At 31.1% G+C, this 17,971-nt stretch overlaps 2 protein-coding genes and 1 long non-coding RNA gene across 8 annotated transcripts; 2 read left to right on the forward strand and 1 right to left on the reverse strand.

The window, feature by feature from the left end:
- Positions 1-1,300: 1,300 nt before the first annotated feature.
- On the forward strand, positions 1,301-3,347 carry LOC106307929 (myosin-binding protein 3). 2 transcript variants are annotated; one of them, XM_013745023.1, is made up of 4 exons: positions 1,301-1,562; positions 1,699-2,906; positions 2,990-3,036; positions 3,125-3,347. In XM_013745023.1, exons 2-4 carry the CDS (start codon positions 1,812-1,814, stop codon positions 3,225-3,227), a joined length of 1,245 nt encoding a protein of 414 aa, XP_013600477.1. In that variant the 5' UTR covers positions 1,301-1,562; positions 1,699-1,811; the 3' UTR covers positions 3,228-3,347. The 2 variants fall into 2 exon arrangements, with proteins under 2 accessions (XP_013600477.1, XP_013600478.1); XM_013745024.1 differs by lacking the exon at positions 1,301-1,562 and having other exon boundaries at positions 1,571-2,906.
- A 411-nt stretch (positions 3,348-3,758) lies between these two features.
- On the reverse strand, positions 3,759-7,741 carry LOC106309650 (protein downstream neighbor of Son-like). Of its 4 annotated transcripts, none has more exons than XM_013746724.1 (15): positions 7,598-7,722; positions 7,307-7,408; positions 7,153-7,226; positions 6,949-7,081; positions 6,736-6,824; positions 6,514-6,652; positions 6,237-6,427; positions 5,923-6,137; positions 5,736-5,834; positions 5,267-5,388; positions 4,862-4,963; positions 4,609-4,718; positions 4,423-4,510; positions 4,198-4,334; positions 3,759-4,116 (listed from the first exon to the last, which is right to left on the reverse strand). In XM_013746724.1, the coding sequence occupies exons 2-15, from the start codon at positions 7,397-7,399 to the stop codon at positions 3,891-3,893; spliced, it is 1,818 nt and encodes a 605-aa protein (XP_013602178.1). In that variant the 5' UTR covers positions 7,400-7,408; positions 7,598-7,722; the 3' UTR covers positions 3,759-3,890. The 4 variants fall into 4 exon arrangements, with proteins under 4 accessions (XP_013602178.1, XP_013602182.1, XP_013602179.1 ...); XM_013746728.1 differs by having other exon boundaries at positions 3,891-4,116; positions 7,307-7,443; positions 7,598-7,741; XM_013746725.1 differs by having other exon boundaries at positions 3,891-4,116; positions 7,307-7,454.
- Positions 7,742-10,977: 3,236 nt separating this feature from the next.
- LOC106310703 lies at positions 10,978-13,321 on the forward strand. 2 transcript variants are annotated; one of them, XR_001263849.1, is made up of 4 exons: positions 10,978-11,270; positions 11,441-12,495; positions 12,617-12,698; positions 12,813-13,321. It is a non-coding gene; the product is annotated as an uncharacterized LOC106310703 (long non-coding RNA). The 2 variants fall into 2 exon arrangements; XR_001263850.1 differs by having other exon boundaries at positions 12,869-13,321.
- Positions 13,322-17,971: the final 4,650 nt, after the last annotated feature.

Here is a 17,971-nt window from a genome sequence, read left to right on the forward strand (position 1 = left end):
TATATATATATATATATAGATTATACTATATACCATAAGATTACATAAATATTTTAATATTAAAACTTTCAATGAATTTTCAAAAACATTTATAAATTATAAACTTATTAAAGATTTCACATTGAAATTTTTGTTATCGATTATTTAAATATTCAGTTATAAAATGATATGAATGATCATAGAACTGTATGATTATAAATTCTCATTTAATAAATGACTATATAAAATATACTATTCTTAGAAAAATAGGTTGGTCCATCTTGACTTACATTATATTTTTTATTAAACTAACTATCTAATTGATAAATAATCTACCAAAATTTTTTTTTGCACTTTCCCTAATTAGAAGCTACGAAATTACTTAATATGATTAACGTATATATGAAAATTAATTATTATGAATAATAAATATTTGATAACAATTTTTGTGTCTTAGTTCTTTTTTTTAATTTTATATTATTGAAAGATATTAAAAAATCACATTAAATATATAATAAAAACATTTATATTTTTTCTTATATGTTATATTTGAATTTTTCAAAATGTCTATATATTATTAGAAATTTGAATATTCCCACTCTGAAAATTTTGTGATCAATAGATTATTTTTTTGTTATAATAAGTTACAAATGATCATAAAATATAACGCATATGAATTTTTATTTAATAAATATTCAAACTAAATAATATATATATATAAACACTAATGATTTAAAGCAACAAGATTGGCTGATCAATTTAGTCGTCCAGTTGAAATCTTTCAAAAGTATGTGAAAGACTAAAGTCAAAGTAAATATTGATTTAGAATAGTAGTTATATTTTACTAACCAAATACCGAAAAAAACCGAACCGAACCGAAACTAACCCGATATCCGGGTTGAACACCCGTAATCCAAATGAAGCCAAACTATTGTTTCATTCTCCAAAATATAATAAAAATAATAACTTAATCCCGCGCAAGGCGCGGGTCTTATCCTAGTTCTATATAAAGATGATGAAGAAACATATGACCAATGGTGGTCGAGCTTTGGTTAAGATTCAAGTTTATGATACTGCTTAGTTTTAGACTACTCTATAGGGGATCAAATTTTTTTCCAATAAAAAAATCATCTTTAAAGTATGATTCCTAAACTCTAATTGTGCTCTCTCTTATTTTGAACCACAAAACTCTAACTATGGTCATACTCGCAAATATTGCATTAACTGACTTTTTTTACGAAATATTATTAAATTTTTTGTCATCAATATTATTATTATTTTTTGGAATTTTCTAATTTATTCTAATTTCATGGAACTACTCTTCTCTGTGGGCACGTAGTCCAAAGAACAATGAAACGCGCTCCGATAAAGGAGGGTGGGAGAGAGATGAGGAAGATGGAGAAGAATCAACACACAAATCCAAAAACATAACCTTCCTCCTCCTCCTCCTCCTCCTCCTCTCCCTCCTGAACATCCTGCCGTTTCTGTCATTTTCCTCTCTGTTTCTTTCCTGGAAACAGAGAGAAAAAAAAATCATCTTTTTTTCCTCTGTTTTCGCCGGAAAGATAGATCTTTGTGAATAGGTATAGCTGCACCCATCTTTAAAGAAGATTACATTTTATTCTTGAAAAAAGATACAATCTTTCGAGTTTTTGAGAATCACCACTTAATCTCCTCTGTTTCGCTATGCTGAAACCTTCTCGCAATGTTGTTTTATAGGTCACGTGGCTCATCGTTGTACTTGTTTCCCGCAATTCAATCGAAGAATGATTCAAAGGTTCTTGCTTTCGTCGTTGTATCTTTAGCATCTGAGGCTGTTACAACAAGACACCATGGATTCTGAGTTGAAGTTTTCTTCGAGAGACGTTGTGAAACGCTGTGACTACTCCCTCGAGGCATCATCTTCTTCTTCTTCTTCAGAGCCTTTGAGCAGAACGGTGAAAAGAAAGCTCAACGACTTCTTGCTACGCGGCTCTTCTTCTGATTCATCATCAAACGCAAAGTCACTAGTCGAAAACGAATGCGCTGCTCTCCTCGAGGATCTTTCTTCCCAAAGGCAGACAGTGAAAGATCTCCACTTGGAGCTCGAAGAAGAGAGGAAAGCCGCTGCGTCAGCAGCCAACGAGACGATGTCGATGATACTTAGGCTCCAGAGAGAAAAGGCTGAGATACAGATGGAAGCTCGGCAGTTCAAAGCCTTTGCCGAGGAGAAGATGACGCATGACCAAGAAAAGCTTTTGGTTCTGGAGGAGCTCTTGTACGAGAAAGAGCTAGCTATTGAGACTTTGACTTATGAGGTTGAAGCTTACAAGGATAAGCTGTTGAGCTATGGGCTAACAGAAGGAGAGATTCATGATGAGATACTTGGCTTTGGGAGAGACTCTAGCACGGTCGGTGTTGATGTTTACCCTTGTGAGTATAGTGTGGTGGATGATCAGTCTCCGAGATGGCCTTACTATGATCCAAACTCGCCTTTGGGAACTGCGAAGGAGATAAAGGGGACAGAGTTTTGTGCAGACTCTCCTATGTCTAGTGGCGGTGACAGAGTTTATACTATTGACTCGATTCATGTGGGAGTTTCTGAAGTTAAGATTGTGGACGAGCCTAGTAGGTTGAGTAAGGGGAAGCTGAATGGTGATCATTGGGATTCTCCGAGGAACCATGAAGAACCGGTGATGATGATGATGAGTCAGCAAGGAGGTAACGAGCCGGGTATTGAGAAGCTTTACACAAGGCTTCAAGCGCTTGAGGCTGATAGGGAATCACTGAGGCAGATCATTGTGTCGATGCGGACAGATAAAGCTCAGTTGGTGTTGTTGAAGGAATACGCACAGCGTTTATCAAAGGAAACTGTCACGACAGAAAGGCGAAACCTGGTTAGCAAAATGCCATCTTTCAAAGGAGTCTCTGTAGTAACGGCCTTCAAGGTAAAAACAATCATAATCTCTCAATGCTGCTTTCTGAAACTATGTGTAAGCCTCAGAATTGATCTCTCTTTTTGTGTGTTCAGTGGATGGTGTCTTTTGTTTCTTGGAGAAGGAAAGCCAAGCGAAACAAGTAAGTAGATTTTATGAGTACCAACACTTGCTTTTTGGTTCAATTGTACTACTGATTTCTGATGAATTTAATTACAAAAAAAATGCAGGTATGTGTATGATATGTCAGCAAACAATATGGGGATGCTTATGATTCTAGGGGAGGGGTCTCGAAGTAGGAGATGGAGTTGTTTAACAAGTTCACATGTCTAGATTATCCATTCTTTTTTCTCTCTTGTGCAATAGTTAGTGCAAACTATTGAATGTATATTTCTCTTTATTGCAAGACATGTATGGATGGTCCAGATTCTGGCTGAATATATCAAATCAAATTTCATTCTTTTCCTGTTTTTCGATCGTACATCTCCGCAAGGCAAAGACACTAACAGGAAAGCCACTCTGTCATGCATGGATAAAGTCAGGAATCAAACCAAATTAGGTTTCTTAATTCTTATCAGTGTTCAACCGTATTGTTTTTACCTTATACAGCCTAGACAGATTTTAAGCATCTTTTATTATTTAAAATGGCTTTAATTTTTATAATTTAAAACTATTTATATATGTTAAACTATATATTTATACATAAAACTAGATTTAAAATATATTTATGTTCAGTTTTTTCAAAATAATGTATATATATATTAATTTTATACTTATATTTCGTGTAAAAGTGTGTTCGTCCGCCTATACGACTAGGCGCTATACAGTGATGTAGAACGCTTAGCACGTTTTAGAACACTGATTCTTATATGTGAATCTTATATGTATGTCCAGCCAAATTGCACAAAAATAAACATTCGGTTGATAAGTTGACTTTGAGGTCATACATATAACGATGAAAAACCTAAAAAAGAGAGGATTCTAAGCAAATACAGATCACGAGGGAGACAGCGAAACAGAAACAGTGTTCAAGTTGTTGCAATACTTCAAACTCTTTAGATAGCCTGCTTGAAGCTGAGGGCAGATCACTGCTCCGGGTATGCCAGACGCACCATCCTTTGTTTCTCCTGTGCCTTCGGTGACTGAAGTCTCTGGCTCGGTTTTCTCAGGGATTTGTGGTAGACCCATGTTTAAGCTAACAGAGGTTGGCTCGGTCACAAAGCTGAATTAAGTTCAAAGAATGTTAGCAAAGACTTCAGTTTTTGGTTTGGAAGAGAAGAGAAGCAATTCTGCATGAACGAACCTGGCTTCAAAGTTTTGTCCATTAGCACCCACGTTTGCACAAATATTGCTAATAATCCACGGCGGAAGATATTCACCCTTCACCTCGACCAAGCAGCAACTTGTATCATCTGTTTTTACCATCTCCGTGCACTTGATCTGGAGATGGACGAACAAGTATTCTGAAAATGTCAAAAGAACTCACAGATTACACAGAGCAAAGCGCAAATGTAAGAAAATACAACACCTCAGGAGAAGACACTGCAGCATTTTGAAATGGCACAGGTGAATATAATACAGGAACGTCTGAGGTGAGAAGAAATCCCAAAGAAGACCTACGAATGATTGAGAAACCATGGGTATATTACACATCAAGTAAACTCGTTAATGGGATTTAGATGTAGCTACTTTTCCAAAAGATGTTCATACGCACCTATAATTTAACAGAAGATCATACACTCCATGTACGCTCTCGTTACCTTCAAAGGCCAAGAACGATTCTGGAGTATTATCTATGTTTGAGACGGAACGCAAACGACGAGCCTGCATGCATTAACAGGAGGAGTCAGAAAAAAACGCTAGTACTCTCTTCCATTTACAATTGATTGTGCTTCACTCATAAGTCATAACAGTACCTAGACAGAAATATAGTATAGTTCCTAACAGGTAAGTGAAGGTGGACAAACCTGGCCAAGGTTATGATTCTCTATCTCTGAAAGTTCAGCAAGATCTTCAACTGTTGTCTCATCTATTTTAGTTTTGCAAAGAGGCATAGTGTAGCATATGTCCTGTCAATAACATATTCAGATCGTATTAGTAAAGTACTAATGACCACACAAGGTTTGCATGGATTCTCAAAATTGAGTAAAGCGAAGCAAAGATGTGTTGACTACCAATCCTAATAAAAGCAGCACTGTGACTTTAGCTATTATGCAAACTTTCGCAACATTTTACTCAAGTTTCGTCTTATCAAAAGAAGCAGTCAATCATGGAACTTGTTCGCATAACAAAACTTAAACAGAAAGTATATAGCAGATAAGGATGCTGCAGCCTAGTTTGAAGTCTAAAGGAAAGTAAAACACAAGTCTTACAAGGTCTTTAAGCATGGCTCTCAATCTTCTAGTTGACTGAGTGATATAGGCATTGCATTTGCGTTTGACACCCCCTGACTCACAGCTTCCGGTGAACATTGCCACAAACTGTGAAGTACAAACTACAATACGAATAATGCACAACTAAAATTTAGTTTCAATTCAATGGTATGACATATATATCATTTACAGTGAGAGAGATGGAGCATGAGAAAGAATGTGCATCTTTGCCAAAACAAAAAAAAGTAACAGCAAGGTGTATGCTTAACTCTTCTAGAAAAAGTGCATGTCGGAAACAAAACATAGAAGGTGCATTGTCTCTGCGGAAAAAAAACTTCCACCTACATGCATATGTAAAAAATATGGAAGCACTACAGGTTTCCAGTGCCATTGTGGTTAACTTCATTAAACTAGTGTTATACCCGCAAGAAAATCACATACAAACCAGGCATATATACGATGAGATTACCATAAAATATTTTGCAGAGGTTCTTCCGAAACATAAAATATAGACTTCGAAAAGCATCTTCCCATGCCAATCGTCTCTTTTGTAGGAAATCACCTTCACCTAAACAACAAATGAATTTCTCTTTTATAGAGTTTAGAAGGAAGATGACTGATAAGAAGGCATAGCTCTCGAACTCTCGTTAACAAACCTCTGTCTGGTCCAGATGTTAGCAATGCTGAAATGATACAAGGTGGCAGGGTGGACTGGGGATAAACCCATGAGTGTAGAGACATGGAATTTAACACCTGGGAAACCACAGCTGATCCAGAACCACTACTGTTATCTTGATTTACCACATTACACGACAACGAGTTTAGCTGTGGCATACCATTGTAGGTACTACCCATGATTGACCTATGTAACCTAGAACATCATTAAAATGGAAGATAACAGACGGAATCAAACTTCAGAGGCAGAAAAACAGTATTTTATGTCATTAAAAATAGAAATAGCTTAACTCACCAATTTAATGGAGAAGAGGAAACAAGTCGAACATAAGTCTTCATGGAAAAGTCCAGAGGAATCTCTCGCCCAGGAATGTGGAATTCATATACAAAATTTCCACTTAAAGAAGCAGTATTAGATTTCCCACTTATGTCATCAGGATGAACCGGTAACGGTACACAAGTGGCAAGTCCTTTGAGCGCTTTGCTCTGTTGAAAGACGACATCAGTTGTACTAGGATCAAAATATCTTACTAGCCATCTCAAATGATCAAAGACTATCAAGTGAAGCATACCATATCAATATCTGGCAAGTAGGATAACTCTTCACTCCTTGTTGAAAGTTCTGTGACACTGCGAAACCTGCACTCATTTGTTTGACGAGCTTCGGTGCTCGTACCATTAGAAACTTCAGTAGACGCATTACTGTCCTCACTGCTTAGACAGTAAAGCATTAACATAAGTTAAAACACAGTAAGTCAGATTACTCCAGACAGAAATTGGCTGAGGCACTTTACCGAACAAGTTGTTGTCTTTTGATGGCAGCAACATTTGAGAGTAAGGAAACGTTGAATAGGTTGCTGGATTGCTCTTTCACACCAATTTCCTGTGGTAAAGACAGATAATTAATAAAGCAAAAAAGATCTGTACTAGACCACGAACAGTCTTTTAAATAAGTTCTATTTCACACACAAAACTAAAGGAATCGAGAAACAGAGAGATTCTACAACCTTAGAGATATCTTTGCCAGATTGAATCCAAGGCCGAGCCTTTTTGACAGGATAGAGTTCATCCATACGCATATCAATGTATTTGGGATTCTTCAAATGTTCTTGCTTCTTAAACCCATATTCCCTCTCAATACTACAGCCAAGACAATCACAAGTAAGACAAAAAAGAAAAATAAGTTCACTAAGTTGAAGAGTTTTTGGTACCTTTTGCAAGGGCGCAATGCATCAAAAGAGTCTTTAGCTTGGTCCACGAAACTAGTCCGCTTCAGTTGTTCTCCCTGTGCAGGTGAGAAAGGACAACATTAGAATCAGAAATGAACAAACTTTGCAAAGTCGAGAAACGAAGCAAAAAACTTACTCTTAGCTCAGCGGGAGTCTTCCTCTTAGCTTTGGAGCCTCCACTCATTTGAAGAGAAGTACCAAAAGCACCAGGAGCTACAACTTTCGCCATCGCCAGGAGCTACAACTCTCATTCACAAGACTATATCAGTGAATCTGAGGCAAAACTAGAACAGTAATCAGAAAGTTAACATCGTAGCCCCAAAATTGAGAAACGACTAAGTGGTGAGAACCAATGGTTGAAGAAGTTCTAAGCGAAGATATTCGATTATAAACATGAATCGGAGATAGGATTAGGAAACATACTCACCACGCTCGTTGGGGTTAATGTCTTAGCTATGTAGCAAACCAAGCGGCGTAGCGATATCGATATCGATATCGACACGGCGAGGATGGGCTTATGCTCTCTCTCTCTCTCTCTTGTAAATAATGAAGTGGGAGACTGGGAGGGAAAGAGGAAAGAGGAAAGAGGAAAGAGGAAAGAGCGTGAAATTGGAACCCCTTTTTCAAATAATTTTCTCTAAGGGTCCGACTGGTGACCATCCGGGAAACAAGAGGAACGAATAAAAAAGGAATGTACGGGAATAAAATACCAGGAATGAAAAGGAATGGTTATTCCTTATCAAATTTGACAAGGAATAATTTTGTTCTTTAATTCTCTACAAAAAAGGGAATGAAAGGGAATGAGAGGAAATTATTATTCCTTGTGAATGGTAATTTTTTTTAGGAACGTCAGGGAATACATTATTCCTCGTCGTTCCCTGGTCACCATTCATACCCTAAATGTTATTTTTTGGGGGTTCCCTCCTCTGAGTGAGAAGTGTCATCATCTCTCCTTATCGCTGAAAATCTCTTTTAGTTTCTACAAAAACAAAAATAAAAATATTCTATTATTATTATTAATTTCAATTTATTTTTAGATAGATGAATCAATTGATGAGAAGTAAATGTGATTTTGACTATCTGAAACACCTCTGTCTTCTTTCTCTTAATTTTGTATATTTTTTCTTTTTCTAAAATTACTACAACTCATCAATGGAGAAGTTCTTACGTTTATTTAATACGTTTCTGGTTCAGATCAATATTATTATTTGAAAAGTGATTTTGCTAATTTATCATATTTTTCATAATTTAAAGATGAATTATTAATTCTAATAAATAAATTGTAGAATTATTAGTTTTCATAAAAGATTTTAGTGAAATCTTAGTATCGTAGGATTAATAGTTTTAATAATTGATTTAGTGATTATCTTAATATATTAATTAACATAGATTGAAAAATTATATGGAATTATAAATTATAAATTTTTATGTATTTTACTATATCAAATATTCTGCTTGAACCAATTTTAAAAATATATTTTACAAGATATATAGGGTAATGTTTTAACATGTATTATTTTATTTTAAATAAGGCTACTTTTATTTTAATAACTATATAGATAATGATTTTGCTCATTTCGTCACATTCTATATAATTTTAGGATGAATCACTAATTTTAATAAATAAATTGTACAATTATTAGTTTTAAAACGATTTTAATGATTATCTTAATGTATTAATTAACATAGATCAACAAATTCTATCAAATTTTAAATTTTAATACATTTTACTGTATCAAATATATGCCTGAGCTAATTTTAAAAATCTTTTTTTACAGAATATGTAGAGTAATGTTTTAACATCAACTAGACCTTGACCCGCGCGAGTATTTAATTTGTGTTTGTATTTAATGATATAATTGTAAATGTAGTCATATTTGTAAATGTAAATGTTATATTTGTACTTAATTTTATATTTTAGCATTTTAGAGTAAAATGTATCATTGATATTGGGTATTATATAAAAATATAATATTTATATAATTAGATCTATGTCTAAGATATATAGCGAACAAATGTTTTAAATAAAAAATACGAAAATAGATAATTGTGAATTAGCAGGCTATTTATAAATGATACATTAGCTATAATATTTGTAAGTAAATAAAATGATTGTTAAACTTCTATCAAATTTGTAACATATATAAATTAAGATTTAAATTTGTAAGAAAATAAAATATAAATATAAATTTGATGTAATTGATAAGAAATTATAAATGGGCTTAAATTTGTGTAGATTTAAACCATGACTTTGCGGATGTTTGCTTTTACTTTTATAAGTAAATTGTTTTTTCTAAGTGATAGTATATATTTTAAATTTTTACATGTGTTGAATAATTATTTAATAACATTTATAAGCATAATAATTTTATAGTTTAATTTTTTAACTTTATTTTGTCTTGTAAAATGTCAATTGTATTACCACCATTTTTAGAATATGATCCGTGCACCTATACAAATGTTTTATTTTTGGTTTTTTTGTGGATCAAAATTTTACGATAATATCTAATAAATTATTTTATATACATGGTAAGTTGGTAAATAATTATAATGGTGCAAAAATTTTGGTAAAAAGAAGAATTTGTTCAAAAAAAAAATGAAGAGTAACGTGATTTGTGGAGGAGAATGAGACAAAATGTAACATATATTGTTACTTAAATATTTTGTGTATATTATTAATATTCATTGATGTTTACTTTATAAAGTTAATATGAAATAGATAAGTTAAAAGATTTATATTGAATTGATTGTGAATTTAATTTAGAAAATGTTTTATTAATTTTGAAAAAGACATGGAAAGCATAGAAGTATGAGTAATTATTACTTCATTAATTTTAGAAAAGACAAAGATTACTTAAAAATAGATTCATTTAATTATTTCAATGGCATTAGGTTGTAAATATTGTGCAAATTTAATGATTAGTCTTAATTTGTACTTCTATTTTATTAGATTAGATTATTTTATTTTAAATTTAGCTAATTTCCTTTTGATAATGAAATACATGATATTTTACAAAAGATAGAAAATTTTATGATAACTACAACGTACGATCTACATAATATTTTATACTATCTTATTTACTATTTTACAAAACAAAAGTTATCGTCTCTTATATGTTGAGAAAGAGTTATATTGTTCTGGGTTTTGTTAATTATATATATTGTTTTGGATTTCGTTAAAATTAGCTCATCTGTCAAAAGCTATGGTCCAAAAAAATAAGACTTTTAACGGTTACAATAAAAAATCCAAGATTTTAATGAGTGTATGTAATTTACTATTTTTAATTTATAGGTGTGTCGTTAAAAGAAAAAATCACAAGTTTTAATAGGTGTATGTAATTTATTATTTTTAATTTATCATTTTTTAGTTAAAAAGTATGTTTTTAACTACTGTAGGTTTAGATAATAGTTATCACTATAAAAACTTATGTTTATACTCTACCGATATCAACTTAGTGCTCGATTACATATCGTATTAAGAAACATATTAATAGCAAACTTACCAAGAAGAAAAACATGAATATTTTAAAACATAAGAGATCATGTATATAAATTATTTAACTTGAAGAAACATCATGATATAGATGATCTCATTTATTTTGTGGATATAAATTCAGATTCTAACGAAGATGAAAATCATCTAAACTTTAATAGGTTCACAGAAACGAAAAAACGCTTAATCAAATATATATCTAACAATAGTAAAAGCACAATATACTCAATAGAGAGGCTGCCACATCATTTAATTAAATCCATGAATCAGAAACAATTATTTGACCACGTCAGAACAGCTTTGTTTAGAGAAAATGGGCTTTGGCGTAGTTTCCAAATTTCACGGCCATCGAGCCCGACAATTTCAAATTTATGTTCAACATCTCGATTCTCTGTAATCCACTCTTCCACTCTATCTTCCATCTTTGTAATCCCCCTCCTAATCAATGATGCTTTTTATACCTTCTGGCTGGTTTCGTTCCAATTTCCGTTCATCCTCCTCTTATATAAATGGCTTCGTCTAAACCTAAATCCTATCAAAATCGAAACCTAGCAGTAAGAGCAACTGAAACCCCTAATCGTAGAGCGCCTTTCTGATCGATGAGCAGGTATGACATTGACATCCTCATATTTACTTTTATTTACGACCAAATTCCACTTACCCATACAATATGAAATCAACTTCCTGATGTGCTAGATTTCTGTTCGTTAAGATTCAGTTCCACTGTCGTAACGATTCAGTCCCTCTGATTAATTGTTGGTGTGAGTGTGATTGTAGCCTCTGAGAAATAATATTAAACGATGGAGATAACTACAATCTATAGCGTGGAATTGGAAGAGGATACTTTTGGAGAAATCTCAGGGCATCAAGGAGCTGCCACTCGGCTAAGAGATGGGTCCACTGGACTCACGTTATTTACTTGGAAAGTAATCTTTATCTCTCCCTCTCTTGAGTTTTAGTTTGTCTCATTCTCCTGGTTTCTTTGTCCAGTTACGGACGATTCAAAAATTCACTGTGAGCTAATCATATAGAGACTCAACACCGAAAGATACACCTCTAATTTGATGTTGCTTTGTTTTAATCCCCAGTCTTGAATTTTGCACTACCTTTCCTTTTAAAAATAAATATCTTCTTAGTTTAACTACAAGTGAATTAATATAATTACAAAGATTAAGTGATTGTGAATATATGGCTAATATATATAATGATGTGTTTTCCTGTGAAACTGTTTGGTGTCACTTTGTCCCAATGATAGGAAAGATTCAACGGCACTTTTCCACTTTTATCTTCTAGGTCCCTGAATCTACAATCACACTTTGATGATCTAATTATCGTACTGCAAAATTGAATTATTCTACCTTTGATTTGGTTCGTATATGTTGTGTTATGTTCCATGGGTTTCTATGCTTGAACGCGCATTCTATCAATCATATTGACTTATTTTCCTGTCTGAGAATATTTTTCTACATTATTTTTCTTATGGATTTGCTTCCTACTTCTTCAAAGAGGAGTATATTTTAAGTGGCTCACGATATCAAAAAAACTCCTTCGGGAAATGTTACAGCTATTGCCAATGTTAAATTTCAGCTAATGATTGGTACCCGGTTAAAGTAAGAGTGACTTTGTTTTCTTTCCTTCTCCAGAGTCTCACAAGGTTTGGGATTTTATTGCATCTGATCATTATTGCTGTGAGAAATGGGTATAGGGAGATGAAAGTATCATCAAAGATATCAGAGGGCACATGAAGGAGAATAACATATTTGGATTGAGAGTGATGATATTTTGCGGACAGACCAAATTCAGCATCAAGTCAACGTTCATGAGAGAGAGAGGTATTCTTAATTAGTATAATGTGTCCTAGATTGCAAGTCATTGTTCTTATGTTTCTTTAGATGGAATTTTATAACACAATGGTCGAGAGAAGATGTTGATGGTGAAAAAGCTGCGATGCAGGCATACAAAGCAGCTAAAAAATATTGACCAAGGTGATGAAGCTGTTGAACCAGACAAGGTTTCCTATGGACTAATGAAAAAGGTAGATGACTTCAAAATTGCTTTGAAAGAAACTTGGGGTTAATGGTCCCAGTAAATTTGTGTACCAAAACTAACTCTTCAAATGTACTTGATGGTCTGATAATAATATCTCAAGAAAGAGAATGACGATGTGGATGTCAAATTTGGTAAAGGCTGGCTGCTTCTTTACAGGTATATAGAAATATTAGCCCTGTTCTTTTACCATTCGTGGCGTCAGCGGTAGCGATAGAGCAAAACGACGGTGACTGAATTGAATAATAAAGCAAAACGACGTTGACTGAGCTATTTATTGCCGCTGGGTAACGAAGCAGCAGATTTTTTTTGCAAACAGAGGTTCTCACTGAAAATATTAGCGTCCATGAAAGACGTCACGGACAACACCTGCGATCACTTCCAGCGATTATTTATGTTTCCACCATGCTACTTTTCTCTCAACTAAAGTTACTTTTTCTTGCTGCTGTCGCTACCGCAGCTATTCCTTAACGAGCAGGGCTATTATATATTGTACAATCCTTCAGATTCAATCGTGTTTCAGTTATGAACAATACAGCAAAGTGAGTCTGCATGTAATATTCTTTGGGAATTTATGTGTGACTCATAAAATGTAGTTGACACATCAAAACATTACTGTCATGTTTGTTTCGCAGTTGTGTTGTTGTGTTAATGTTGATGGAATATGCAAACAATATTGTATATGTGATAAACCGGCAAATACATATTCAATTTGCCAGCAGATCCTTAGGTAGTAGTGCACATTTGCCTCTGTCAGTACAATTCATTTCACATTTTACTCATAAAGTAGCCTAACATAAGAGCTGGGTTTACCGTCTTCGTACTTTGCATGAGATTTAAAACGGTGTAATGGAATCTTATAAGATGTATGTATGAGACAGAGAGAGAGAGAGAGAATCTCTACTTTTGTTCAGTGCTTATTGCGGCCAAAACATATTCTACGGACTATTGTCAAATGTCAGCACTACCAGACAATTTTTATTGTTGAGAACGCCAGTTTTGGCTTATATTAATTTGGGGCTTATCAATTGTTTGTTCCAATCATCTTTAAAAAATGAATCAAATCCACTTTCATAATTTTACTATTTTCAGTTATTGTTTAGTAAATAAAACAAAAATAGTATTATACCGCTCAATCTAAGCATGTGATTTGTTGGCAGAGATCCTGAATCTCTCATTGTTGAATATTTCATCTCATGCTTTTATTTGTACCTTTTGTTAGTTTTTCCTGTGGAAAAAAGCTGGTGACAACAAGGTTAATGAGACATAAGATTTTGAGTATATAATAATACATTTTCACATGTTGAAATTGAGCTAAAACTCAATTTGGAAGCATGAACCGGAAGACATTTTCTCTGGTTCGATCAGGACTCATGACTAAATATGGTTTTCATTCATTGTGATTAATGCCTATACATATAAATTTTCTCTGGTACATATAAATTTGCTCTGGTTCAATCAGGAGTCATGACTAATTATAATTTTCATTCATTGTGATTAATGCCTATGCATATATATACAAAGCCATTTTCTGTTCTAAAATGATTTTTTTATTATCCTTTCTGTTTTTTTTGGACAACATTATCCTTTCTGTTAAACATATATTTATAACCTTTAAAATGAACTACACTTTACAATAGTACTATAAATTTCCAAAATCTAATTTAACTTACACAAAAGCTGCCATTTCCTAGCTAACCATAAAAAAACCACTGACCTAAGGAGGACCCACACCCATCTGGTCATCTTCGTGTATTATAGATGATACACACAGTAACCAAACACATCATATATACTAGCCCTGCGACTTTGCCCCGAACCGAATCAGCCGAACCGAACCAAAATTTTCGGTTTTCGGTTCGGTTCATTTTTAATTTTTTTTTTTTAGAAAAACCAAAAATAACCGAAATTAACCGTAAATAACCAAAAACCCGAACCAAAAATAACCGAAATATCCGAATTTAACCAAAAACAAACTTTTTTAAAAACCTATACCGAAATTAACCAAAAATAAAAAAAAAAATCGGTTATTTTCGGAAATTTAAGTGAAAACCGAAAATAACCGAGAACTGAACCGAACCGAACCGAAATTTAAGAATGAAAACCACTTTACAGAGTTCCATCTCAAGAAGGAGAAACCAGACACAAATCACCATGGCCAGGGTCTTCAAGACATTCTCCCAATTCACAGATCTCACTGACAACGTATCTGGAAACGCCTAAATCACAATATAATAAGCCAAGAACAAAACAACTTTGAAACGCTATAAACGATAAAGTAAACAACTAATTATGGAATATTAGCAATGAAACATGCTTGAGAAAGAAAACCATAATCCGAGAAAAAACTGATTTTTTCCCCTCATACATCAATCATAATATACGAAGACTTCCATAATTTACATTCACGTGATCTCAACAATGATACTCCCATTAAAGAAAATGTTCCCAAAATACCTCATACATATTATGGCTCTATGTTTATAATCAACTTCTGTATCCACCAACTTACAAATACACCAAGCGCTTTTAAAAAAAAAAAAAATACCATACAACACACTATCAGTTCAAGAAAAAAAAACTTACAACACACCTACTACATAGTATTAGATTTTTTTATTTAATCATTTAATTTTTTTATTTTTTAGGGAACAAACCATAAAATCAAAACGCAAAAACTAGAATTTAAAAAATAAATAGAATGAAGATTATGTACAATCAAGGTTTAATTAATAAAATGATGAAGTTAGAAAAAAAAATAATAATAAATAGAATAAATAGTTTAATCTAAAAGCTTATCTTTTTTTTTGCAACTGATTTTAATCTAAAAGCTTATCTCTGGTAGATTTTTATAAGTCTGAATATGGGATAATGAAACGACAAATTAAGACAACTATAAAGCATCCAAAATCGCAACAAAAAAAAGAGAAAAAAAATCACAAGTAGCATTAACCCAAAACAGATATAAACGTGAAGATATAATCACACCCAGACATTATATTATAAATAGTTTATGCAAGTTATTACTCGCTTCAAACACTATGAACAAGATAGATCAAATCAAACCACTCATAACAAATCTAAAAACAAAAGAGCACATAAGACAACATTAAATTTATCTGAACAATAATATATAGATGTAAGACAACTATACATATATCAGTAAAATCATATCTTAAATTCATTTTAATTGCTTAAACAATTATTACTATTTTTGAAAACGGGTAAACAAATAAAAATGAAAAAACAATGTAATTTACTTTCTAAACATTAGATTTACATTTAAAATTATATCTGTCACATGTAAAATATATTCAAAATATATATTGTATTCAAAAGATCAATTAGAAATTATTTGGCAAAATAAATATAATAGTACAAGTCAAAATATATAATCCGCGCGAAGCGCGGAGAAAAATTCTAGTATTTCTTAATGAAAGGGTGTTTACTCTCATAGGCTTTATTGATAAACGTAATAATAGTTTTGTTTTCGTAAACTGATATTTTATGTTATTAAAATTATTAAAAAAATTATTAGGTTATTACGATGATGGTGATCTTTCATACATATGTGATTATTGTGAAAATTTTATATGATTTGATAAAAAAATTAATAAAAAACTAGATTTTAACCCGCACGTTTGTGCGGATATTTTTTCATTTTATAAATGTATTTGATATTATTATAATTTTTAAAATATATAATTTTTATTTTAGTATTATATATTGTGTAACTCTATAATATTATTATTTATATTTGTTATTCGGCTTTATTAATATATAGTGATTTGTTTAGTACATTTTTACTTTATTATTAATTTTTATTACTTACTAATATATTCTCGAGTTAGGTACAATAAAATAACAATATGAAACACTCAAATAAATAACCTCCTTCAAAATATGTGTTTTCTTTAATTTATATATTTTGCTATAATACATCTTAAAATTTATTTATATTATAGAAAAGAAATATGTTTAAGATAATTTATATTTACATGTTGTGTTTTAGAAAATATACTTTAACATATATTATTTTAGTATTTTACGGGATTTTATAAGTAGAAACATTGTTTTGTTTAAATAATATAGCCCTATTATTTTAGTAAATTTTGTACATAGTATCACCTATCATATTATTTTAGAAACTTTTATTGGTATATGATAATTTTGGATATTATAATATTAATTTTTATTTTCATTTTTCATTAAGATTTCAAAATATTAGATTACTTTAATTTTTTCAACATGTATAGTTTGTTTTTTCGTGGTTCATTTCAAAAAGTTATTCTTTATTATCTATGATTTTATCTTTTGTAAAATTTGAAATATTATCATTTTGAGTTTGAATATTTATTTTCAAAATTTTATTTTTTTTCAAGAAAACTTTGAAAAATACACTACTATTTTTGAGTTTGGAAGATTACATGAATTATGAATTTGTTTTTGTTATTACATTAATACATTATTTTATAAAACAAATATTTGAATTTTTGGTAATATTTTCTAAATGTTTCTCAACATATTCTTTATAATTAAAATAAATAATAATTTATCATTAAAATTGGATTTGTCATTAATATTTTAAATAAATTACTAAAATTTCATAGTTTTCTAATACCATATTTTAAAAATATTATATGAACTAAAGGTTATTATATACTATTATATTTTGTTGAAATAAATAAAAGATAATATATTGTTGTAGATATAAAAGTTTAACCTATGTTAATAAATTTATTTTGGTATAAAATATTATATAGTTTACAAATTTTAACTCATTTTAATGATAAGTGATAATTTATTTAAATGAAACAATTTAATGAATTATATAATTTACTTATTTAATATAATTTTGTCATATTTAATTCATATAACACTTCTATTTTTATGTGTTATATAATTAATAATATAATCATAGAATTTATAAAAAGTATAAAATTTCTATTTTCTTATTTTATATAAAATTTTAGTTAACATTGATTTAAAACAATAATATATTACTAATTACGAAATTAATTGGTATGTTATTTTATAAAAATATTATAAATTTTAAATAAAATTTTGTTAGATTCTTTCTCAAATTTTTTTGTTATAACTAAAAATAATAAAATTCAAATTTATAGTTAGTTTATTATAATGTAAATAATCAAATATATCATATTAACTAATTCTTTAAATGGTCTTACTATGACTTGTTAATGGTAGATAAAAGTAGAACCTTAAACTAATAGATTAGATTAGAAACTTACCTAAATATCC

The sequence above is a fragment of the Brassica oleracea genome, chromosome C8 (genome assembly GCF_000695525.1).
Source record: "Brassica oleracea var. oleracea cultivar TO1000 chromosome C8, BOL, whole genome shotgun sequence".
In the NCBI taxonomy this organism is placed as follows: Eukaryota; Viridiplantae; Streptophyta; class Magnoliopsida; order Brassicales; family Brassicaceae; genus Brassica; species Brassica oleracea.